This window comes from Trichechus manatus, unplaced genomic scaffold (genome assembly GCF_000243295.1).
Source record: "Trichechus manatus latirostris isolate Lorelei unplaced genomic scaffold, TriManLat1.0 scaffold00076, whole genome shotgun sequence".
In the NCBI taxonomy this organism is placed as follows: Eukaryota; Metazoa; Chordata; class Mammalia; order Sirenia; family Trichechidae; genus Trichechus; species Trichechus manatus.
In genome coordinates, this window is record NW_004444012.1 from 11,994,437 (window position 1) to 12,019,465 (window position 25,029).

Here is a 25,029-nt window from a genome sequence, read left to right on the forward strand (position 1 = left end):
TATTGTTTTGAAATTTGAAATTCTGATAAACTAAGGCTATCAAGGGTCTCTTTAGCTCAGATTATTTTATCATCTGATTTAAGTTTAATTGAAAAAAATTTTTAATGTTTAACCAATAACTTGGATTAATTTTGTACTTGATTTTGGTGTGTCAAAGACAATTGACTTAATCTTCACTCTGCTTCCCTTTGTCCCCTCTCAGCTTATTGCATTTTTTTTTCCTTGTGGTAACAATATATACAAACATTTGCCATTTATTGCATATATTTTTGGGTTTAGCCATTCTTTATGGTGACTTGCCCACCTTTACCTGTTTAAGCACAGTGTACCAGAAGTTGGACATAGGGTGCTTGAGTGACCCCTGATGGGTAGGAAAACTATCATTAATTGCATAAATGTGCTGAATAATATTTCAGTTAAAATACAAAAAGGAGACAAATCTTGGAGTAGAGAAGATACACGAGAAATGCTTACCTGTTGTATTTAAAATAATAGTTCAAATCAGTTTAAGGAATTAGGTATCTAATTCATTTGGCTTCTACTTCCTACCTAAGTGTTACGCTCTGTTCAAAGTGACAAATTTTAGTGCAGGACAAGATGAAACCACACCACGTGACAAAAAATTGATGGAACTAAGAAAACAGAAAATGATGGTAGGGGAAGGGAGCTATGATAATGGAAATAACTGTCATTGTGCAATAGGAGTTAGGTTTTTGCTTTTTTGTCCCGGAGTTAAGAACCAGGACCTGGTGTGGGGCAGTAGGGGCTAATTCATAAGCAAGTTGAACCGGGGAGTTTGGGAGCTTCGGCACCTAGGCAAGGCCGCCTGTAAGGAACCTTATGCCTTTTAGGGGAATCACCTTTACTGTGTGGGGGTTGGAATAGATAAGTGGTTCTCAAACTTTAGCCTTCATCAGAATTACCTGGAGGGCTTGTTAAAACACAATAGCTGGGCCCTATCCCCTAGAGTTTCTGATTCTAAAATTCTGGGGTGGGACATAGAATTTGCACAGTTTTTTAGAAACAGTGATGCTGCTATTCTGGGCCCACACTTTGAGAACCACTGGATTAGATTATTTATTTGGCCTCTTAGTCTGTAAGATCCTGAGTGTGTGAGATTAATATAAGGCAGATTTTAGTTTGATATAAGGAAATAGGGGCAAAATTAGAACATGAAGTAGTGAGTACTAGAGCACTGGAGATGGTCAAGCAGAGTCGTAAATGCCCACTAGACATTTTCTTAGGACAAACTGAAGATACAACTTTTTTAATAGAGCTTTTCATTCTTTTGTTCTCTTCCCGTGCATTAGTGGTCTTTTTGGAGTACAGTGACTAAGGCTTTGTAGTACCATGTTTTGGAAACAGTATTTAGTTTATAAGCTTAACCAAAAAAAAAAAAAAAAAACCCAAACCCACTGCCATTGAGTCAACCCTATAGGACTGAGTAGAACTGCCCCATAGGGTCTCTAAGGAGCGGTTAGTGGATTCCAACTGCCGACCTTTTTGGTTAGCAGCCGAGCTCTTAACCACTGTGCCACCAGGGCTCCTTCCTAAATGAAGGAAAAGGCTTTTGTCACATCACAGAAAAGAGTCTTGCCCTTTAAGTCAAGGATTTTATTCTATTTTATGGGAAATTTTCTAAATGTTATCTCTCAGTCCTTTTATTAAATATTTTCATTTTGTAAGCATTTTACAGTTAATTTTTCAAATTTTGAAAGAATTTTAGACTTACAGAAGAGTTGCAAAAATAGTACAGAGAGTTCCCATGTACCTTTCACTCAGCTTCCCTACATAGTTATAAAACATCGATCAAACTAAGAAATTAACCTTTGTATAGTACTATTCACTAAAGCACAGAATTTATTAGGATTTTACCAGTTTTTCCAGTAATGCCCTTTTTCCCATCCAGGATCCCACAGTACATTTAGTTGTCATGACTCGAGGCCCCCCACCCAATCTGGAACAGTTCTTCAGTGACCTTTGACACTTTTTGTCCTGGACATTTATTTTGTAGAATGTCCTTCAGTTTGGGTTTGTCTGATGTTTTCTCATGATTACATTGAAGTTTTGCGTTTTGGGGGAAGGACACCAGAGAGGTAATGTCCCCTTTTCACTGCATCATATCAGGGTGTTAGGAAAATTTTCCATGACGTACCTGCTTCTGGGTCTTGTGTTCATTCATTGTGCTTTATGCATACTCACTGGACCCTTTTAATCTGGAAACTCATCTTCAGTTTTGAGAAACATTTTTGTATTATTTTTGTAATAATTTCCTTTCCTTTATTTTCTCTGTTCTCTTTTTCTTTCCCTAGAACTACTAGTTGTATATTAGACTTCCAAGATTGATTCTTTAGCTTTTTTTGTCTTTTTTGCCCAGCAGTTTATCTCTCTTTTTTTTTGTTCTACTTTCTAAATTTCCTTAAGCTTTCAATGAATTTTAAAATTTCTGTTATTGAGTTCTTTCTTGTTCTTTGAATTTTCCCTTTTGCTCTTATTTTATGAACACGCAGTCTTCTCTGATATCTCTGAGGATTTTTTTTTAAATTAGTTTACTGTCATATTAATGGGGTTTTAGGAGGAAGTAGAGCCGAATGCATTTATTCACTCTGCCATGTTTAATGGACGTTTTTTTGTTCAATGAAAATTAAAGTTTTAGGGAAAAAAAACCAAACTTTTGAGTAGTAGTACAATTAATGGCCACTAGGAACTGATATTTATTAGATTACACTACTTAACTGTTTGTAATATCAGATCACTTTTTATTTAATTGGAACACCATACAAATATCTTGTGATTATCCCAAATTCAAACTCTCTCACTCAATATTTGATATAGAAAAAGAAAAAAAAAAAACGCAAACTTGTTGCCGTGGAGTCTTGTATTGACCCTATAGGACAGAGTAGAACTGCCCCATAAGGCTTCCAAGAAGCAGCTGGTGGATTTAAATTGCCAGCTCTTAACCACTCTGCCACCAGGGTTCCAACATTTAATATAGCAGAGATTATGCGCTGTTTGGTAAGGTAGCGTGAAATGAAGAGAGGGGGTGGAATTTGAAGTAAAGTATGCATGTAGAGAATTAAACCTTTGGTTTTGTGAGATGCTTTTGCTATGGCTTATGTAAAGTAACAGAATTTTTTTTGCTGTAATTTTCTAGGATGATTTTTCAGGATTGTCATCATACGAAAAGAAGAGACTAAAGAACATTTCAGAAAATGCAAACTTTTTTGCTTCCCTTCAGTTGTCTGAGGTTTGTGTGGAGTCTGTTTTAATTAAAACCAAGAAGCTATTTCTCCTCCCACATAGGTCAATAGGAGATTTATAGTATCAGGTCTTGTATTGTCAGATAAGGAAGGGCAAAACTAGGAGTAGGTTTTGCTCTTATTAGAAAGAGGTTACCATACATATTTCATTGATTCTAAAACATGTTTTTTCACATTTTAGTGTTTCTGAAGTTGACATCTTAGAACTATAATTGGCAGCTTTTTTCCCTTTTCTTGGTGGTACATAAAATAGTGATATCTTTTGATTGGCTGTCTTAGATGCAAAGAAATGGTATGTTCCAAAGGATCTCTTCAACTAAAGGAGAAAGAGAACATCTGTGGGAGGAGACTGAAGGATGTGTGGTAGAGGAGTGAGGGAACAAGCCTGCTCTTTCTTTTTTTAAATCTTAAACTTTAAGACTAGATGGGAATATGCTTTATATAGAGAGCTTTAAGGATAAATAGCCAAATATACGCTAATGTTTTATAATCATAACTAACGCTGTAATTTGCATGGTTGTCTTCACACTGAAAGTAAAGCTTCAATGTGTGAGGGAATAACTGTTTAGGAGGGTGTGTGTTTTTGTCCTCCAAAGATAAAAAACCCTTGGCTTTACTAAATAATTAATTTCTCTTAATTCCAGATTCTCACACATTCAGCGTGTGTTTGCGTCTTGGAGAGAGGGAGGGCTAGTTACTTAAAGGAGCTAGATTGTTGAGTCATTAACGATTGAAAGTCTGTCAGAAATTTAGATAAAATATTTCTACTTATGATCTTAATTAACAGAAAATATTATTTGATTTCTATAGAAGCGTAACCTATAACTTTTTGTGAAACATCAAAGTAGGTTTGCCTATTGTAGAACTTAAACCTTTTAATTTATAATAGTATATTGGATTGAATAGCATATTTAATCATATAAACCCATTAGCAACTTGGTTCAAGGTATCAGAATATCACTACATTAGAAACCCAATACCCGTTGCTGTCAAGTTGATTCCAACTCACAGTGATCCTATAGGATGGAGTAGAACTGCCCCACAGGATTTCCAAGGAGCAGTTGGTGGATTCAGCTGGCAGCCTTTTGGTTAGCAGCCAAGCTTGTAATCACTGTGCCACCAGAGCATTGAAAAACCCGTTGCCATTAAGTCGATTCCAACTCACAGCACCGTGTAGGACAGAGTAAAACTGCCCGATAGGGTTTCCAGGGAGCTGCTGGTGGATTTGAGCTGCCAACCTTTTGGTTAGCCCCTGAGCTCTTAACCACTGCACTACCAGGGCTCCACCAGGGCATTAGACAGTATTATATACTTGCTTTTATCATTGATAGTGTATTTGCCTTATGTCTACTTCCAGGAGCAGGTATTGTATCTTAGGATCTTTATTTCCAGTATCTACCTTAGTTTAGTGTGTGGATAGTAGCAGATATTTAATATTTTAAAATATAAGCTATGTAGCTATAAGATAGCATATTTTGTGTATTGCAGTCAGCTGCAAGACTCCGTGAAATGATAAAGAAGAGGCAGCCTTCTGAATCCAAGAGGTAAAAGATTTTGTTTATAATGCCTGGATCGTGATATACTTCTGAGTTGCTTTATAATTTGAAAAACTGTTTTTGGCATAGTAAACTAATAAAACAGAAAACTCTGTAATTTAGTCTTCATCTCTATAGGGTCTTTTAGGGGAAAATTGTCTTTTAATAACTTTACAGTTCTCATCTTCATCCAAGGAATATACAGCAAATAGAATCTCCAGAGTGGAATTTTGTTTATATTTACTGTTCTGCTAATGGAGGAAAATCTTTATTTCCACTAAGTTATTCTTATTTTTGCCTAGAAAACGATTATTGTTAAAGATGCTTCTACTTTTTATTTTGCTGGCTGTCCTTTTGCTTCTCAGTTTATCTTTCCAATTCCAAGAATAAAGGAAGGAAATTAACATTTATTGAGCATCTGTGAAACACAGTGCAATGACCTAGAAATTTTGTCCCGTATTATCTCATTTAATTCTGACAGTAACCATATATGGTAGGTAATACATCCATTTTGTGAGTTAGAAAACAGGCTCTAAGAGGTGAAGTGATTTACTCAAGAGCAAAACAGCTTATAAGTGGTAGCTCCTGCAGCTTCATCTATCAGATTCCTTAGCTTGAGTTCTCACCACTCCACTACATTGTAATAGTGTTTATGTATAAGTGAAGAAATTAAATCCTTGACATCATTAGCTCATTTGATTGGTTTGAGTCTATTACAGGTCAGTTAGCGTGAAAAAGCTAAGCCTTTAATCAAGGTCAGGTATTCATGAGTGTGAAAAGAAATATCATTAACATTGGAAAAACAACAGTACTAGTTCTGTTGCCAGCTGAAGAGTGGCTCTACATTTGCATGTTTTTTATTAGCCAAGACTGGTGATTTGTTCCTCGTACTTAGAGAGTATCAAGCTGCTAGTGTGGTATTATATAGAGAAAAGGGCCCAGCTGTTGTAATTTGACACAACTTGGGTTCAAGTTTTGGCTCAGCCACTTATAGCTGTGATGTTAACCTTGGACAGTTTACATAATTTTTGAGTCTCTTTCCTCATCTGTGAAATTGGCATTATGTTAATCCCGAGGGCTTTAAATTATTAAATATATTACATGTACAGAAGAAGTACATTTAACATATTCATATAGTTGAAAGAGGAGCCCTGGTGATGCAATGGTTAAGCGCCCAGCTGCTAAGCAAAAGGTCGGTGCTAGGAACCCACCATTGGCTCCTAGGGAGAAAAGACCTTCCAATCTGCTCGTGTAAAGGTTATAACCTAGGAAACCCTATGGGGCACTTCTCCTCTGTCACACAGGGTTGCTAGGAGTCCGAATGGACTTGACAGCACACAACAACAACATAGCTGAAAGAGTGATCATACAAGCACCCATGTACCTGCCATCCAGGTTAATGGAAGTTAAAGTACCTTTGAAGGCCCATGTATACTTCTCACCCCAGATACAGCCAATATCCTGAATTTTGTGATAATTATTCCTTCCATTTATTTATAGTTTCGCTACCTATGAATATATCCTTAAATAATATATTACTTAGTTTTCCTTGTGTTTGATGTTCACATACAGTGTGATGCCATTTATATATTCTGGGCTTTTTTTTTTCCCCCCATCTTTATGTTTCTAAATTCATCCATGTTAATGTGTACAGCTTTATTTCATTCATTTTTTTTTCTGCTGTATTATATTCCACTGTATACTACAATTTATCTGTTGTACTGTTGATGGATGGTTGAGTTGCTTTTAGATTCTCATTATTATGAAGAGTGCTCCTCTGAACACACTTAAGTCTCTTGGTGCTCATGTACTTTAAGAGTTTCTCTAGGAGTTGGGTTCCCACTAGCAGTGTGTGAGTCTAAGTTATTTCATATGCTTAGGCTTTTCTGGAAGATGAAGTGAGATATTGAATGCTTCATATAGTTTCTATCACATAGTATACTTTTAATAATAGTTACTACTAATTTTTCAGAACTCATATGGACTGTAGTTGACAGGCTTCTGTTTCCCCAGTGTTTTTTGATGAACTTCTTTTTTTTTAAATGAAAAAATAGTACATTAAAAAAATAGGGTGTGTATATGATTAAAAAAGTAAGCTGTATGAAAGGGCAAGCAATAAAACATTTGTCTTCTTCCTATCCTAGACCTTAGTTCTCAGGCCTTCTTCCTAGAAGAAACCACTATTAATAGTTTCATGAATATTCTCTCACAGGTAATTTCAGCATGTACAAATGTATATGTTATCTTTTTGTTTAAAAAAAAAATGGAAGCATAATCAGCATGTTCTGGACATTGTTTTTGCTTCTTATATCTTAGAGTTCATTTCGTATCAGCACATAAAGATCTACCTCATTCTTTTTTATGGCTGCATGTTATTCTATTATATATGTATGCCGTAATTTATTTAACTCCCTCACTTCCCCATGATGAGCATTTGTTTCCAGACTTTTTATTAAAAATAGTGTGGACGTGTACAAGTGTACAAATGTATTTATGGGATACATTCCTAGAAATTATCTCCTCACTATTAGTAAATCCATTTCACTGTTCTGTGAGTATGAGTTGGTTGGTTTTTTTTTCTTTTCCCCCCACTCCTTTAGAAAGAAGCCTAAGAAGAGAGAAAATGACGGGACTGGTTGCAGAAGGTCCATGCGATTACTAAAAGTAGACCCTTCAGAAGTTTCATTACCAGCAACTCCACCCCAGCCGGCATTCGTAGCAGATGAAAATGTAAGAAAAAGTGCAAATACAATATATTAGTTTAAAAACTACTAAAAAGATTGACATGTTTGAAGCTAGACTAAAAGTTCATTAAGTTATGTTTTTTAGTTTTCATTTCATTAATTTAATATTTAAATGTCATGGTTTAAGTAGTAACATGGATTTCAAAGTCATAAAGACCTGGATTGGATTTTGTCTTTCTTCAGGACTTAACCTACTGTGGGATCGTGGGGAAATTATTTAACTTTTCTGAGCCTTAGCTTCCCCTTCTTTAAAATGGTAACAATAATAGAAACCTCACAGGGCGTGTCTCAGTCATCTAGTGCTGCTCCAACAGAAATACCACAAGCGGATGGCTTTACAAAGAGAAATTTATTCCCTCACAGTCCAGTAGGCTACAAGTCCAAATTCAGGGCATCAGCTCCAGGGGAACGCTTTCTCCATCCGCTCTGGAGGAAAGTCCATGCATCAGTCTTCCTTTGGTCTGGGAGCTTCTCTGCACAGGAACCTCAGGTCCAAAGGACGCACTCTGCTCCCTGCACTGCTTTCTTGGTGGTATGAGGTTCCCATATATCTCTGCTCACTTCTCTCTTTTATATCTCAAAAGAGATTGCATTAAGACCCTAATCTTGTCAACCTCATCAGTATACACTCATCACAGTGAGTTTACAACACATGAGATCACATATAATCTCATCATAGTGGTAAAGTTTACAACACATGAGGAAATCACATCAGATAACACAATCATACAATACTGAGAATCATGACCTAGCCAAGTTGCTACACACGTTTTTTGGGGAACACAATTCAATCCATGACAGGGCTGTTCTGAGCATTAAATGAAATAATGTCTATGAATTGCTTACATTGTGCTAAGGACTTAGCAAATAATCAGTAAATGGCAGTTATTAATATTATTTATAATAATATGTGATAAAAGTTATGGGAGGCCTTGCTGTAGTTTAATTTTATGCTGTCAGTGAGCAGAAAGAGTTTTATGCAGCAAATTTATTTTATAAATACGACTATAATTATATTTTTTATTCAAGAACACCTTTTTTTTTTTTCCTTATAAAAAATATTTTTATTGTGTTGTAGGTGAAAGTTAACACAGCAAATTAGATTCCCATTTAACAATTTTTATACAGATTTTTCCGTGACACTGGTTGCAGTTTCCACACTGTGTCAGCATTCCCATTATTTCCATCCTGTTTGTTCTGTTTTCATTGATGTAGCTTCTCTTCTTCACCTCCTTGCCTTCTCATCTTTGCTTTTGGGTAAATGTTGACCATTTGGTCTCATATGGTTGATTGTTTAAGGGAGCCATTACTCATGGGTGATACTGTTTATTTTATAAGCCAATCTATTACTTGGCTGAAAGGTGACCTCCAGAAATAGCTTTAGTTCCAAGTTCAAAGGATATCTTAGGGTGATAGTCTTGGGAGTTCCTATAATCTGTCTTGGTCCAGTAGGTCTGGCCTTTTTTTAGGAATTTGTATTTTGTTCTATACTTTTCTCCCATTCTATCTGGGACCATGTATGTGTCTCTGGTCAGAATGGTAGGTAGTGGTAGCCAGGCACCATCTAGTTCTTCTGGTCTCAGGCTAGATGAGGCTGTGGTTCATGTGGGCTATTAGTTCTATGGACTAGTTTCTTCTCTGAGTCTTTGGTTTCCTTCATTCTCTTTTGCACCGGACGAGTAGAGACCAATAGTTGTATCTTAGATGACTGCTCACAATCTTTTAAGACCCTAGACACTACTCAGCAAACTAGAATGTAGAACATTATCTTTATGAACTATATTATGCCAATTGACCAAGTTGTCCCATGAGACTATAGTCCTAAGCCTTTTAACCCAGTAAACCAATCCCATGAGTTGTTTGGCTATGTCTAGGAGGTCTCTGTAACTGTGCCCCCCATGTGCTTTATTATATATATGGATATATATGCAGCACACATAAACCTGTATACATATGCCTACAGATACACCTCTACACACACATGCATTTACATGCATATGCCTTCTTATATACATATACGTATACAACTCTACCTATGTAACCACACATGTTTTTTGGCTATTATTACTGTTGTTGCAAAATGGTATATATTACAGCCTTTACTGAAATTGTCCCTTTTTCTTGTGTACTTAGTGTCTTCATTTACCTTGGTCAGGTTGTGCAGACTTCACCCATATTTGGTGTTGCCTTTCCCATCACTAAGAATAACAAGTGTCTGCTATTTAGAAAGTGAGTCCCTCTTCGTGCCCCTCCCATCCCTGGTAACCATCAAAAGCACTGCTGTTTTTAATACTTTATATCTAAATGCTTAATTACAGATTGGAAGATAGCACTAATTAGGCTGGTACTTTGGGAACTAATTGCAAATTAAGGTACTATGGAAAGCAACATAGAGGAGTAGCTTTCAAATTTTTTTGAAACCTTGACCCACAATAAGAAATACACAGTAAAACCTGTGTAAGGCAGAACCTGTGTAAGGTGAAAACCTGTCAGAGAAGGAAAACTCTAATATTTTCCGCTAAAATGAGTGATAGAAAAATTGTAAGACTAGACCCTGTCAAAGGAGGAAAACTCGTGAGACTGGAAAAACAAGGCAGTCCCATGGAGTTTCTGCTCTCACAGGTTTTGCTGTGCTTACATTGTAACACATTAGACACACACACTCTCACGCACACAATTGAAACAAAAGCTTTGTGAAACAAAACCTAGTCTTACTCTGTGTGATATACTTGCTAGCTCTGTTGCATTAAGTGATTTCATGACCTGCTGAAGAGTTACAACCTGTGTCTTAAAAAACCTTGGCGTAGGGCTCCAAAATACATAAAACAAACTAACGGCATTGAAAAGAGAGATAGGCAGCTCCACAATAATAGTAGGAGACTTCAACATGCCACTTTCGGTGAAGGACAGAACATCCAGAAAGAAGCTTAATAAAGACACGGAAGATCTAAATGCCACAGTCAACCAACTTGATCTGATAGACACATACAGAACATTCCACCCAAAAGCAGCCAGGTATACTTTCTTTTCCAACGCACATGGAACATTCTCCAGAACAGAGCACGTATTAGGCCATAAAGCAAACCTTAACGGAATCCAAAGCATTGAAATATTACAAAGCATCTCTTGTGATCGTGAAGCCATAAAAGTAGAAATCAGTAGTAGAAAAAGCAAGGAAAAAAAATCAAACACATGGAAACTGAACAACACTTTGCTCAAAAGCTACCGGGTTATAGAAGAAATTAAGGACAGAATAAAGAAATTCACAGAGTCAAATGAGAATGAAAACACATCCTAGCAGAACCTTTGGGACACAGCAAAAGCAGTGCTCAGAGGTCAGTGTATAGCAATAAATGCACACATCCAAAAAGAAGAAAGGGCCAAAATCAAAACATTAACCCTACAACTCGAACAAGTCTCTCCATTCTTGTTTCCAAGGAGCATTCTGGCTGTATTTCTTCCAAGACAGGCTTGTTTGTTCTTCTGGCAGTCCATGGTTTATTCAATATTCTTCACCAACACCATAATTCAAAGGCATCAATTCTTCTTTGGTCTTCTTTATGCATTGTCCAGCTTTTGCATGCATATGTGGTGATTGAAAACACCATGACTTGGGTCAGGCGCACCTTAGTCTTCAAGGTGACATCTTTGCTTTCGAACACTTTAAAGAGATCTTTTGCAGCAGATTTGCCCAATGCAGTGCGTCTTTTGATTTCTCGACTGCTGCTTCCATGAGTGTTGACTGTGAATCCAAGTAAAGTGAAATCCTTGACAACTTCAGTCTTTTCTCTGTTTACCATGATGTTGCTTATTGGTCCAGTTGCAAGGATTTTTGTTTTCTTTATGTTGAGGTGTAATCCATACTGAAGGCTGTAGTCTTTGATCTTCAGTAAGTGCTTCAAGTCCTCTTCACTTTCAGCAAGCAAGGTTGTGTCATCTACATAACACAGGTTGTTAATGAGTCTTCCTCCAGTTCTGATGCCCTGTTCTTCATAGAGTCCAGCTTCTCAGATTATTTGCTCAGCATACAGATTGAATAGATATGGTGAAAGGATGCAACTCTGACACACACCTTTCCTGATTTTAAACTGCTGCTATTCTTAAGGTTTTCACTGGCTAATTCTTTTCAGAAGTAGACTGCCGGGTCCTTCTTCCTAGTCTGTCTTAGTCTGGAAGCTCAGCTGAAACCTGTCTGCCATGGGTGACCCTGCTGGTATCTGAATACTGGTGGCATAGCTTCCAGCATCACAACAACACGCAAGCCCGCACAGAACGCCAAACTGACAGACACATGGGAGGGGGGCATAAAGAACAGCATGGAGTAATGCCACTGGACTGATCTGAGTCCATTCCCAGCTCCTGCAGCTATTGGTAGTGTGACTGAGGGCAAGTTAACATTTCTACGTCTCATTCCAGTGGCTTTAAAATGTGGTATCTTGTTCATTGGGTTGCTGAGAGGATTAAATGAGATAATACATGTAACATACTTTACAGGATGCCTGGCATTCATTCATTGAATAATTATTTTTGAATGCCCATGATGTGCAGCCCTCTTGTTGGTGCTAAAAATAAAGTAGTGAGAAAAATGGAAAGACATCCTTGCCCTCCTCAAGCTTACATTGTTGGGCGGGGAGACAGGTATAAACTTTTTTTTTCTCTTATTTTTTATAACAGCCTTTGTTACCTCCTGGGCCGTTAGAAATGACTCCTGAAAATCGAGATGATAACGATGAACTATTTAAAGGATTTCTACAGACTTGGGAAGAAATGAGCAAGGTATCACTTGGGAAGGCTCACAGCTTTTTGAGTCATCTGCTCAGGAAGTTCAATACATATATTAACCTGGTACTTCTGGTCTTTCCCAATGTTTCAGGCAGGTAGTAAGAATACTAAGGAGTTACCTAGCCTGAAAAGGTAAGCTAAATCTCTTGCCTTTGTTTTAAATTTTCTGAGATCTTTGAGTTGTAAAGACTATATGCTATTACAGAAAATTTTGAAGGTGAGGTGAAAAAATTACCCATATTTCCACTCAAATGGTTGGTTTTGCTTTCGTGTGTTTCCTTTTAAGTGTCACCACATGTAATACCACTGGGATATAAGCTTCATGAGGGCAGAGATTTTGTCTTGGTAACCAGAACAGTGCCTAGCACGTAATAGGTCTTCCCTAAATGTTGACTAAATGGATGAATTCACGTACACTTTTACTTTGTTAGGTTCTAATGTATATGTAATTTTGAATTATGCTTTTTTCTCTTAACATCGTGGTTGCCTGTTACTATAATTTTTAAAATTATTGACGTGATCGTATAATATTCCATTGAGTAAGTATTCTGCAATTTACCTAACCTCCCTCCACTGCTTGGTATTTGGGGTTGTTTTCTGTTTTGCTGTGTGTGTGTGTGTGTGTGTGTGTGTGTGTGTGTGTGTCAGACAAACAGATAATGGATTATTTCCTTGTGATAGATTCCTGGAAATGGGATTAACGAGTCAAATATTATGGCTTTTGGTTTACATTGCCAAATTGTTTTCCCCCCAAAAGTTTTTTCTGAAAACCTTGCATGAACTTACTCTGCCACTAGCAATGTATGTGAGTTATATACATTTAACTGATGCCTACTTGCTTTTGGGGTTATCATTAAGATTATTAAGGGTTTTTAATAAGTGGAAAAATAGTACCTTGTTGTTTGATTTCCTTGGTTACCAGGAGATTGAATATTTTTCCACATTTATTTACTAGTTGTGATTCTTTTTTGAATTGTCTTTTACTTATTTGTTGACTATGGGTATTGGTTTTACTTTTAAAGTTTAACTTTTTGATTTTCTCAGCTACAAAGCCAATGTAAGCCGCATGGTCATTAGTGAAGAGACTGTTTGTAAAGTGACCAAAGGCTCTGTGCTGTCTCTGGCTCTCCACCCATCCGAAACTAGAACTTTGGTGGCAGCTGGAGCCAAATATGGGCAGATTGGACTTTGGGATGTGGTAAGTCGTTGACTTTTTTAAGATAGTAAAGCTTGACTGAAGCAAGGAGTCAGGAAGAAAAATATCCTAGACCCATGTGTTTATAAACATTGCTTGAGATTAGGAGTTTTGTGCTGTGTGATTCTAAATTTTAGAAATCTGACGGAATTTAAATTTATTTGATAGAACTTTAACATATTTAGCTTGCATATTATTAGCCATCTGGGCATAAATTAACTGTCAGGAAACGTTATTACAACTTTCAGTGTATCTGTGAAAGGATCACACCAAGTTTTCACTTTCCTAATTATGTTTAAATACAGTCTCCAAGCTGGATCAAAATATTTTTCCAGGGAACTGCTTAGGATGATCCCAGTCAACTTTTGATAAGTCAGAAACAGATATTGAATTCCATTAATTGTGTGTATGGTTCTGCATTAAATGCTTTTAGGAGTTGTAAAATTAAGAGACCAAGTTAATGCTCCTTGAATTTATTTTCTAATTGGGGAAGTAGAACAAAGCCATGGAAAACGCCATGAGGACAGTTGAGGGAGATGCAGAAGCAGTGGTGACTTGAAGCTGGTTGGGGCTAATAGAGTGAGAAGAAGAGAGACACAGACCAAGCCTTGGGAAGCATAGGTTCTCCTTCATTTTGATAAGATGATGAGATGTGAGTGGGGTTGGAGGTGAAAGGATTTAGCAAAGAAAACAACCAGAGAAGAGGGAAGATGACCAGAATAATTGGAAGTTGGAGAAGCCAAGAGATGAGAAAGTTTCAAGAATGGGAGTTGACAGAACCTCAACAAACAGTGTATACTGCTTCTGCTGACACCGACTCTCCACCACCTTCCTCTTGCCCCTGTCTTTCCTCCCGGCTACAGACAGGCCCATAAACTCTCCTTACACTAAAGCTCTGAGGAAAAACGAACTGATATCAGATACTGGGAGAAATAGTCAAGATGTGTCAGAGCACTTAGCGTGGGCAGAGCCATTAAAGCACGATGAAAATCAGCAATGGCGTGGCACCTGGTCAAACACTACAGTGAAAAAGGGCGAGAGAACCTAGAATTCAAAAGACAAGAAGAACAACATAATTCAAGAGAAGGAAGGACTTCTTAGCCGTTGCTTCAGCCTAGTGCTGCACAGTCCAGTACAGTAGCTGCTATTCATATGAAGCTATTAAAATTAAAAACTTAGTTCGTCAGTTACACTAGGCTCATTTTAAGGGCTTAATAGTCACACATGGCTAGTGGTTACCATATGATAGTCCACATATATAACATTTTTGTCATCTCAGAGAGTTCTTTCGGACAGCAGTGCTGTGGAGCAAGTTAATAAAAACATTAATTTGGTAAAATAAATCTCAAACGACATGATAAAACAGCAGAAAGACATGACTGAGGAGCTTGCAGAACTAAGGAAACAGACTGAAGCTCAGTCGTACTGGTAAATTAGACAATAGCAAGGGACAGACTAGACTGCTGAAAATTAAGAACTTCCACCTTTGTGCATTCTGCATTGTTTAAATCTTTATATTGTTTAAATCTTTATAACAGAGGAGAGATTTGTCCTGAGAAACAAACGCTGTAAGCAAGTGTGCCACGATGTAACGGTGGCTGGCCCTGGGGAGGAGGAGTGCGTATGGTGGTGGTTTTTTCCCTTCCTTATTTTTTTTTTTAAACTTTATTTTTCAAATAAAAAAGAACACAAAAAATGATTGAGTATTGCAGAACAGACGAAGCCAGATTTGGAGGCAATAGTTACCCTAGTTTATAATATGACATGTGACGTAGGACTATAACCTGTCCAGACCTGAAAAATGACTTCTTAGGAGTTAGTAATCCAACTGTGGAAAGGATCATCCTTTAAAACAGTGATATTAATTCAAATAGCTGATTAAATAAGAAGGCATGCATTTTCAAGGTATATTTAGAGGACAAAATATTTTTAAAATTATCATTTTGTGCCAGAACCAACTGCCTTATGAAAATTACGCTGAGAATGATATGCTAGTATTATATAGAAGTATTTGTGTGCTTGACCCAACTCATGGTATTTTTAATCGCCTCACATGCCTGTGAAAGCTGGACAATGAATAAGGAAGACTGAAGAAGAATTGATGCCTTTGAATTATAGTGTTGGCGAAGAATACTGAATATACCACAGACTGCCAGAAGAACGTACAAGTCTGTCTTGGAATAAGTACAGCTAGAATGCTCCTTAGAAGCAAGGATAGCAAGACTATGTCTCACATACTTTGGACATGTTATCAGGAGGGACCAGTCCCTGGAGAAGGACGTCATGCTTGGTAAAGTAGAGGGTCCGCGAAAAAGAGGAAGACCCTCAATGAAGCTGGATTGACACAGTGGCTATAACAGTGGGCTCAAACATGGCAACACTTTGGAGGATGGCACAGGACTGGGCAGTGTTTCGTTCTGTTGTGCTTAGGGCCGCTACGAATCAGAACCAGCTCGATAGCACCTGATGACGACCACACATAGAAGCACACTCAGGAAGCACAGCAGTGATGGTACTGATGCTGTTGTTTTTGGTACTAAGGAATTATACTGCGTGTGAAATAAAGAGTACATTTCTCATTTCCTGAGGATTTCATGAACTGAAGTCCAAATGAGCATTAATTTTCTTTCCTCTGGGTTATAAAAAAAACTAGTGTGCTAGTTACAGAAAGCTGGGAACTGTTAAAATAAATGTGACTAAATATCATTGGATTGAAAATCAGAAAAAAGTGATTTAGTGACAGTATAAAGTTTCTAGATCTGACTTTCTGAGTGGGAGAGTGGGTACAGTCATAGACTGAGAAGAGACTGAGTGTAATCTAGGTGTAAATGGTTTAATGATGTAATGACATAGTAAATGTCGCTACTTTTCACTAATTTTTGTCTCCCCTCCCCAACTCTCTTCCAGACCCACCAACCTAAAGAAGAGGGCGTTTATGTTTTTCATCCCCATAGTCAGCCAGTGAGCTGTGTTTACTTTTCACCCGCCAATCCGGCCCACATACTGTCTCTGAGCTATGATGGCACGGTACGCTGTGGAGATTTTTCCAGAGCTGTTTTTGAAGAGGTAAATGTTAATGTGTTTACGTGCTGACTTCAAATGATACTCTGAATTCTTTTTGAAATCTTATGCTTCTTTATAAACAACATGAATGATTGAGAGAGGTGATATAGCACATAGCAACTTTAGAATTATACCCCCGAAGTTCATATCCCAGACCTTGGTTACTGGCTGTGTGACCTTGGCTAGTGACTGAACTGCTTTATGCCTCAATATCCTTAGATGTGAAATGGGATAGTATCTACCCCATATTGTTATGAGGACTAAATGAGTTAATGCAGATAGAGTGCTTTGAACAGAGTCTGGCACATGCCAAGTGTTTGCTCTTTTTCCTACAATTTTTGCAAAGTTTTTAAGTAAAATAACTCGCCCTTCTATTTTTTAGGTTGAAGACTTGTATTTCTTTTTCATTCAGGAAAAAAAAAAAGATTGAAATATTATTATACTTTTGTTTATCATTCATGGCCTTCGCAGACATGAATTTTGTGGGGACGAGTCTTAGACATGGAAAAAAGGACTGTAGAGAAATTCATCACATGATGGTACTATATTACACACACCGAAAACTTTTGACCTGTAACGTAACATAGAAACTGCAAATTTTGGCTGCAAATTTTGGTTTTCTATCTCCTTCCAGCTAAGACTTACTATCTTATATGTTGCTATATGCCGTAAGAGATGAGCTCAGCTGTTTTCTTCTGGTAAATTTAGAATGAAAAATGCCATATAATTATACACTGGCAAGGAGTGGCACCCTAGGGGGGTTTATTGAGAACACTTGAGGCCAAGTTTGTTCTTAACCACCTCTTGAGGATAGGTCTCTTCCTGGGCTGGTCTAACCCCAGTAAAGCCAAATTAAGTTCAAGTCTATTTAGGAATGGTTGAAAGACCTTGGGCACCCACCACGCATCCTCCCAGAGACACTCTACCTAGAAAATCTCCTTGGAGATTTTGAATCAGTTTGGTATATGGTGGGGCAGGGCGGAAGCTTCTAAATGCCTGAACAGTCCTTACTATATGGGATCCCTTTGCTTAAGCTTTGCTCTATTTAATGCTTCCAGCGAACATCATTTGAGAGGGGCTTTCAGATTTGTTTAGCCATATTAGATTTCCTTAATAAGATAATTCTTTCAAATTGAACTCTTCTCTTTCTCAATATGGATTTTAATCTTCATGAAACTTAGGATGATTTAAATGTAGGTTTCATCCTTTATCTTATTTTGAATGGGACGTTTTAATTTTTAGAAGTCCTCGAACTAAGAGCAATTTATATGTGATATAATGGAGAGAACAGGGTACTCATCACTGACGTTGCTTTGTAAATACTAATTGATGATCCAATTTTATGCCTAAAGTTTTTCTAAAAACCAGCACTCAAAATGAACACATTCGGATGTCTTTGTCATTATTCTAAATATTCCATGTACATATGTTCCATAATTACTTTTTAAGGGGTTTAAAAATAAGTATTTTAATAATTATTGTGTAATATATAGCTGGAACCCTGGTGGTGCAGTGGTTAAGAGCTCGGCTGCTAACCAAAAGGTGGGCAGTTCGAATCCACCAGCTGCTCCTTGGAAACCCTGTGGGGCAGTGCTACTCTGTCCTATAGGGTCGCTATGAGTCAGAATCGACTCGAAGGCAACGAGTTTGTTTTTTTAACTGTATAGCTGCTTTTGTTCTATGCTGAATTCCTAAATGATCTTTCTTATAATTGGAAGGTGTTTTTCTCCCTGCTGAGATTTGATAGTTTTTGGTTTTTAAGAGTGAGGCTTTTTAAGTCACTTTAGGCATGTGTAGATCTGTTTTTAAGCAGCCCTGGTGGTGCAATGATTAAGTGCTCAGCTGATAACCAAAACGTTGGTGATTTGAACCCACCAGCTGCTCATTGGGAGGAAAGACCTCGCGATCTGCTTCCGTAAACATTTATTACAATATAAAAATTATAGTCCAGGAAACCCAATGGGGCTGTTCTACTTTGTCCTATAGGGTCGCTATAGTCAGAATTGACTGGACGGCACATAAAAACAAAGCAGGTCTGTTTTTAACTATGTAGAAAAGGACTTCAAGGCTATTAATGCTGTGTTACTGGTCAGACTGGATCTCCTAATTACTGAGGGTTAGAAGAAACAAGTATCTGTACGTTGCTTTTTTTTCCCTTTTAATTTCTATTTCCCCCTTTTTAAAAATAGGTTTTTAAAAGCAACATTGATAATTCAAACATTTATTGGAAGTAGATGGTTTGTAAATCACGGATTAAATGAGATAATTTTTGTGAAAAGGCCTCTTACAAACTGTTAAATGGTAACACTTTTGTTATTAATGCACCACCGTGTAGTTATCTTTGCAAGTCATGTTCCTTTTTATATTTGTTTATATTCCTGCAAGAATGTTGGAGTTTGAAATTTAAAAGTGTATCTGTATTAAAAAAAACAAAAAACTTTGTGGCTTTTTAGTCAGTCCTACCCCTGGCAACCACTGATGTGATTTCTGTCCCAATAGTTTTACTTCTAGAATGTCAAGTAGATAGAATCATACAGTATGTAGCTTTTTGGGTCTGGCTTCTTTCACCTAGCATAGTGCTTGTAAGATTCATCCATGTTGTTGCTATATCAGTAATTTGTTCGTAGTACCACTGGTTGAACAGTCACCCTGTGCTAGGCACCATATTGAGTGTGCTTTGTGTACATTTCTAAGCCTTATAATACACTATGAAATAGGTAATGTTATTCCCATTTAATGATGAAAAAACTGAGGCAAAGAGGGGTTTATTAGCTTGCTCAAGGACATAAGTGGCGGAACTAGAATTTGCACTCAGGTCTGTCTGAGTCAAAGCCGATGCTCTCAATCATTCTAATACACTGACTGAAAACCTCAAGTTTTATTTGTGTATATTGGGGTGTTTTGGGTGTGGGATGCCTTTGCTGTATCAATCAATTTATTAATCTCAGTTTATAATAATACTTATTATTAAAGCCAAGAATCAGCAGCAATTCATGATCAGCAATATGAATGGTGTTCACTGTCTCTTACTTGGGGGAAGTATTTCTTTTTTTTTTCCTTATGTGTGTGAGGCCTGAACCACAAGTGATAGTATTATGAATTATATGTGATTTAAAAAAATTATAGCAATAATATGTGCTCATGATAAAAGATCTGCAGTAAATAGAGTATGCACAGTAAACCTGCCCTCCCTCCATTGCCACTCTCTAGGGATAAAGATTGCTATAACTCTTGAGTATGTTCCCAGAAAGCGCACGTATGCTTACAAACATGTAGATACAGATTTTTTGTCTTCTTCTTTGCACTAATGGGTTCATACTATAAACATACTCTTGCAACTTGCTTTTTTTTTGTATGATAGTATATCTTGGACAGTTAGTAATACTAATCTACCTCATTCTTAGCATTGTGTGGTGTTTCGGAGTAGAGAGGTACAATCGTTCCAGTCATTTATTTAACCAGATCCTTTTGGGCGGGCAGTTAGGTTGCTTGTTACTGCTATTACAAGCAGTCTTGCAGTGGATATCCTTGCATATGTCTTCGTGAAATGATCAAGTCAAAGAGTAGAAACATTAAAAGGTTTGATAGATGTCACCGGATTAGCTGTCAGAAATGTGTATCTGTTTACACTTGACCAAGAGGGGATGAGCTCTCAGCCATATATCTTGCTTGGACTTTGTTGGCAAAGTTACTCGATATATTAAGATATAATTTCAAGGGAGTATAATTCAGATTCAGTCCATTTTCTGGCAAGTTTCACAGGTAGATCTGGAACAGAGTTTTATTGGTTTCTAAGAAATTTGGGCTGTGGCCCTGACATAGGTCCGGGGGTCACTTGATTGTAGGCCAAGTCTCACAGCTGATGAGTGCCTTTGTTTCCAACGGGGATGATGGGAGGATAAATGAGGTTATTTAGGTAAAGTCTGTATAACTCCTTTACCAAAGAATTTGTGCATTGGCATTCTTTAAGAGTATTATAAGCCAATTTAAAAATTATTAATACATTAATATTAATAAACATAAGCTGATTGTGACTTATCTCCTTAGGTATATAGAAATGAAAGCAGTACCTTCTCTTCCTTTGACTTCTTGGCAGAAGACGCCTCCACTTTAGTTGTAGGACACTGGGATGGAAGTATGTCTCTAGTGGACAGACGGACACCTGGGACTTCTTACGAGAAACTTAGCAAGTTTTCTTTGGAAAAAATAAGAACTGTTCATGTCCACCCAGTGCATAGACAGTATTTCGTTACTGCGGGACTGAGGTATGTTCGTCATAAAATTTTATGTTTTAGGCCTTTTTATGTTTTTGTTTGGTTGTCAAAGGCATCTGACTTTTGTGATACCCAAAGAGCAAATGATTTTTCTTCCTACCCTGATTGAGGGTTGTGTGTGTGTGTGTGTGTGTGCGTGCGTGTGTGCGTGCATGTGTGCGTGCGTGCGTGTGTGTGTGTTCACCTGAATAGTCAGGGAACTTTCACTTATTTAGGTTTTCATTTTTCAAATTCAACCAGAAACTAAATACAATCAGAAACCAGTAAGCACTAGTTTTACTCCAAAGGAGCAGGATCATTCAGATTTACTCCAATAAGTGTGCAACGCTTACACAAAGCTTTTCTTCATTTAAAAGGAAGAACCAAACAAATCTGTCCAGCGGTCTGTCTTTATATTCATTGCACAAAATGAGCTTTGCCGGCAGAACTCTGACACTTCAGAACTTTTACAACTTTGACAGTTTTTTTTTTTTTTTTTACAGTTTAAGATCTCAACTTTTGTTACTTTTTTCTGCTCCCCAAAAAAACCCTCATAACTTTTTCTTTAAGATGGTATAGAAATCAGTATTTCTGCACAATTCACTGGGAAGATTTTTGTTTTTTAATGTGATTTTCATAAAAATGAGAGATTCTTTTGGATTTAACAAATAGTAAAATTACTGAAACAGATTCACACTTTTGTTTTCCTTGACATAATTTACATTTACTTCTTAGTCTTTTGAGAAGAAAATGAAAACCCGTAAAAAAAAAACACAAGTTGTATGTAGCCTATAAATTGTTCATCTGTGTTAACTTTTTCTTGGAGAGATTGGAAAGCCAACTGGAAACTTGTCTCTCACTGGTTACATATATCTGATGGAGTTTTAGAATTTTTTGAATATTTTATTTTTTATCTATGCCAGCGTTTAAAAAATTAATACAAGAGATTGGAGGGTTCTATCCTAAATGTTCTTCAATGTATTGACTGTTTGAGTGTCCAGTTTACATTCAGGCCTATTCTAGAGGGTAACTGCATCACCTGTGACCACACTGATCATTTTTCCTCCCATTACAGGGATATTCATATTTATGATGCAAGAAGCCTTACTCCCAGGGGAAGCCAGCCTTTGATTGCTTTGACTGAACATACGAAGAGCGTTGCCTCTGCCTATTTTTCACCTATAACTGGTAACAGATTGGTGACCACATGTGCTGATAGTAATCTGAGGTAAATTTGGAAGGCAGAGGTATGTTTTAAGAAATCTAAAGAGTCTAGCTGCCCTGTCAGGAAACCAGAAGCTTGGTATACTGCTCTCTGTTTAATCACTAGTGTTATTGTCTAGGCCACCAAAGACCCAGGGCCTGGACTTCATCGCTTTTTAGCAGTTCCCAGGTTTTGGAAATTTCCTTGGAACTGTAGAGTCTGGCAAGGAAAGTCTAATAGCTGCCCTGGGGAGTTGATGTCAGGCGTCCCTTTTAGCACTGAAGAATCCCAGAAGTCCCACCAAAACCAGGTTGTCTGGTGTCTCAGAAGGGAGATAGTCTTAGCACAGGAGGCTCTTACTTTTGGCAACAGTGAGGTCCACCCTGCCAGTGCAGTGCTGAATGGAAGCTGCAGTATCTGTGGAATGTGTGCTGTGGGCAGGCACGAGAATGACACCTCATTTCTGCTGAGACCCAGCTATCAGGAAGAGCGTGGTCTGCAGTGTATGGCAGGCGCCCAGTTAGTTTTTAGCAAAGTCTGTGAGCATCGCTAGGTGGTTCATGGAGAGAGTCAAAGGGGATGGCAGTCCAGCGTCTCCTTTCCACTCGTGCTGTTTTCTTTGTCTCGAGAGCTACCTGCTTGTCCTGATCCTGTTCATTTGCCCTGCAGGGTTTACTCTTGCTACTTCAACCGTTAGCGATTTGGCTGTCTTGTAGTCTGATTAGACAGTCAGCTCTGTTGCCAAGAAGCTGCACAGAACAGCTGGGCATAGGGAGCAGGTGGTGGTGGTGACGTGGTGAGCTTCCTTCTGCCAGAGTGTCCAGTAGAGGCTTCTGAATTGATTCCTACCAGCTTCTCCCCACAAGAACTCCGCCCCTTGGTTGCTGGCCAGTCTTAGTCCCTGGACATGATGCTGTCAGGCCCTCAACTGATGAGTCTCATGGGGAGATTGCTCTTGATACATGCAGTTTTAGGTATTTGTGCGTTTTCAGACATACATTTTTTGTATGTCCCTATTACTGTGAATCTGAATATAGTTTTAGAGTCCAGATTATCACTTATAATGTACCTTTTGAGTTTGGAGTAATAGCTTTTAAGTAAATTACAGTATTGCCACACTAAACTGAATTTTATAATATTCCTGTGACTTTTTTTTGATTAAATGTATTAGCTGAGATTTGTTAGAGCCTTATCCTATATATTTTAAAATAACAGTCTTATTTCATATTATGAACCAATGAGAAGCTTGTTAAATACACTGAGGGTATTTCAAAAGACTTTCAAGATATAATGCAAAGGGTGTGTTGCTTTATTCTTGATATTTATTTTGCAGAATCTTTGACAGCAGCTGTATAGCCTCTCAGCTTCCTCTCCTCACCACAATCAGGTAGGTTTCCATATGCCAGGTAATGAAGACCCTGCGTTACAGTGAGCTACTTATTGGAGGGCATTCATTAGATGTCCGATTGTCAGATGTACCAGGCCTGCTGTTTGTACTGTGTTGTTTAAGTGCCCCAGTTTGCTAGTTCCTATGTAGAAGGGTTTTTGCTCCCAGGTTCCCTGTGTTTATAAAGAGAGTTTAATCTCTTCTAGTCAGTAGCTGTTCTCTGTAGCTGAGAGGTTATTTTTGGTTAAGGCTATTGACTGGTGGCGCAGTGGTTAAGAGCTTGGCTGCTAACCAAAAGGTTGGCAGTTGGAATCCACCAGCCGCTCCTTGGAAACCCTGTGGGGCAGTTCTACTCAGTCCCATAGGGTCGCTATGAGTCAGAATCTACTTGTTGGCAGTGGGTTTTACTTTATTCAGGCCTGAATTACTCATGTTATCTTCCTATCTCTCTTTTTTTTTTTTTTCAATTGTGCTTTTGGTGAAGGTTTACAGAGCAAATTAGTTTCTCATTCAATAGTGTATACACAAATTATTCCATGAGGTTGGTTGCAATTCCCGCAAGGTGTCAGCACTCTCCCCCTTACCACCTTGGGTTCTCCATTTCCATTTGTCTGGTTTTCCTGCCCCTTCCAGCCTTCTCCTCTTTGCCTTTGGGCAGGTGTTGCCCTTTTGGTCTCCTGTAGATGACCATTCTTATAGGCCTATTATTTGGCTGATAGGTGACCTCCAGGTGTGGCTTCACTTCCAAGTTAGAAGGGTGTCTAAAGGGGTTTCGTTCTTATTTCATTCTTATCTTCATGCATATGCTGCTGTGTGTGTGTGTGTGTGTGTTTTACATCAAATGGAGACATTTACTCAAGGTCTTCTCCTTAGATTTCCCTTATTGTCGGTATTGATGAAGTATGGGGACGGGGCTGTGATATGTACTGACTGTTGCTTCCTGAGTTTTATAGTCTGTAGAGGCTATATTTAAGTGTGTTAGTCTCCCTTATTCAGGTTTTTCCTTTTTCAAACAGTTTGTTCCAGTCTATCCGTTTCTAATGTGTTTTGGTTTTTTGTGTGTGTGTGTGTGTGTGTGTGTGTTTATTTTTTAAATTGATCTAGGGTGATAATTCTGGTTTCAGTAGGAATTCTCATTAAAGATTGGGTCATTGAGTGGCAGTGGGAAGTGTGGTTCTCCATAGCCCATACTTGTTAGTGGTATTAAGACAGAGAGAATAAAAGGGCAGCACTTTTTTTTTTGCTTTGGAGAGCTGTGAAGGGCCCTAAATAAATGTATTTTGGATTTTAAAGCTGTATGGAATATTAAATAGTTTCAGGGCTCAGTTATTGGGGGAATACAAATATGGGAAATAGCAGGTCTTGTTAAAACAGCAATAAATAACCTAGATTTCAGATGTCTTATTTCTAGGGCTTCATGTTAGGATGTGCTGAGAAAGGGATTTTCCACGGGAAAGTCCTCTGCCTGGTTTTGTCCATCAAGCTAGGAAACAGTGAGCAAAAGAAGTGCCATTTCTCAACTGGACTAAACCAAAAGCTAAGAAGTTTCCTGAATACAACCAAACACTTCGAGGACAGAGTAGCAGGGGCAGGGGTCTGGGGACCA

General features: G+C 37.9%; 1 protein-coding gene across 4 annotated transcripts in view; it reads left to right on the forward strand.

The window, feature by feature from the left end:
- The window catches only part of WDR76 (WD repeat domain 76), a 32,932-nt gene that overhangs the window by 3,964 nt on the left and 3,939 nt on the right, over window positions 1-25,029 (forward strand). For all 4 annotated transcript variants that reach the window (XM_023735220.1, XM_023735219.1, XM_012556760.2 and 1 more), the window contains 10 exons: window positions 3,155-3,247; window positions 4,749-4,804; window positions 7,396-7,525; window positions 12,214-12,315; window positions 12,413-12,453; window positions 13,366-13,519; window positions 16,424-16,582; window positions 20,627-20,844; window positions 21,908-22,060; window positions 23,370-23,423. In XM_023735220.1, coding sequence (XP_023590988.1) covers window positions 3,155-3,247; window positions 4,749-4,804; window positions 7,396-7,525; window positions 12,214-12,315; window positions 12,413-12,453; window positions 13,366-13,519; window positions 16,424-16,582; window positions 20,627-20,844; window positions 21,908-22,060; window positions 23,370-23,423 — 1,160 coding nt within the window. The remainder of the gene's footprint in view (window positions 1-3,154; window positions 3,248-4,748; window positions 4,805-7,395; window positions 7,526-12,213; window positions 12,316-12,412; window positions 12,454-13,365; window positions 13,520-16,423; window positions 16,583-20,626; window positions 20,845-21,907; window positions 22,061-23,369; window positions 23,424-25,029) is intronic.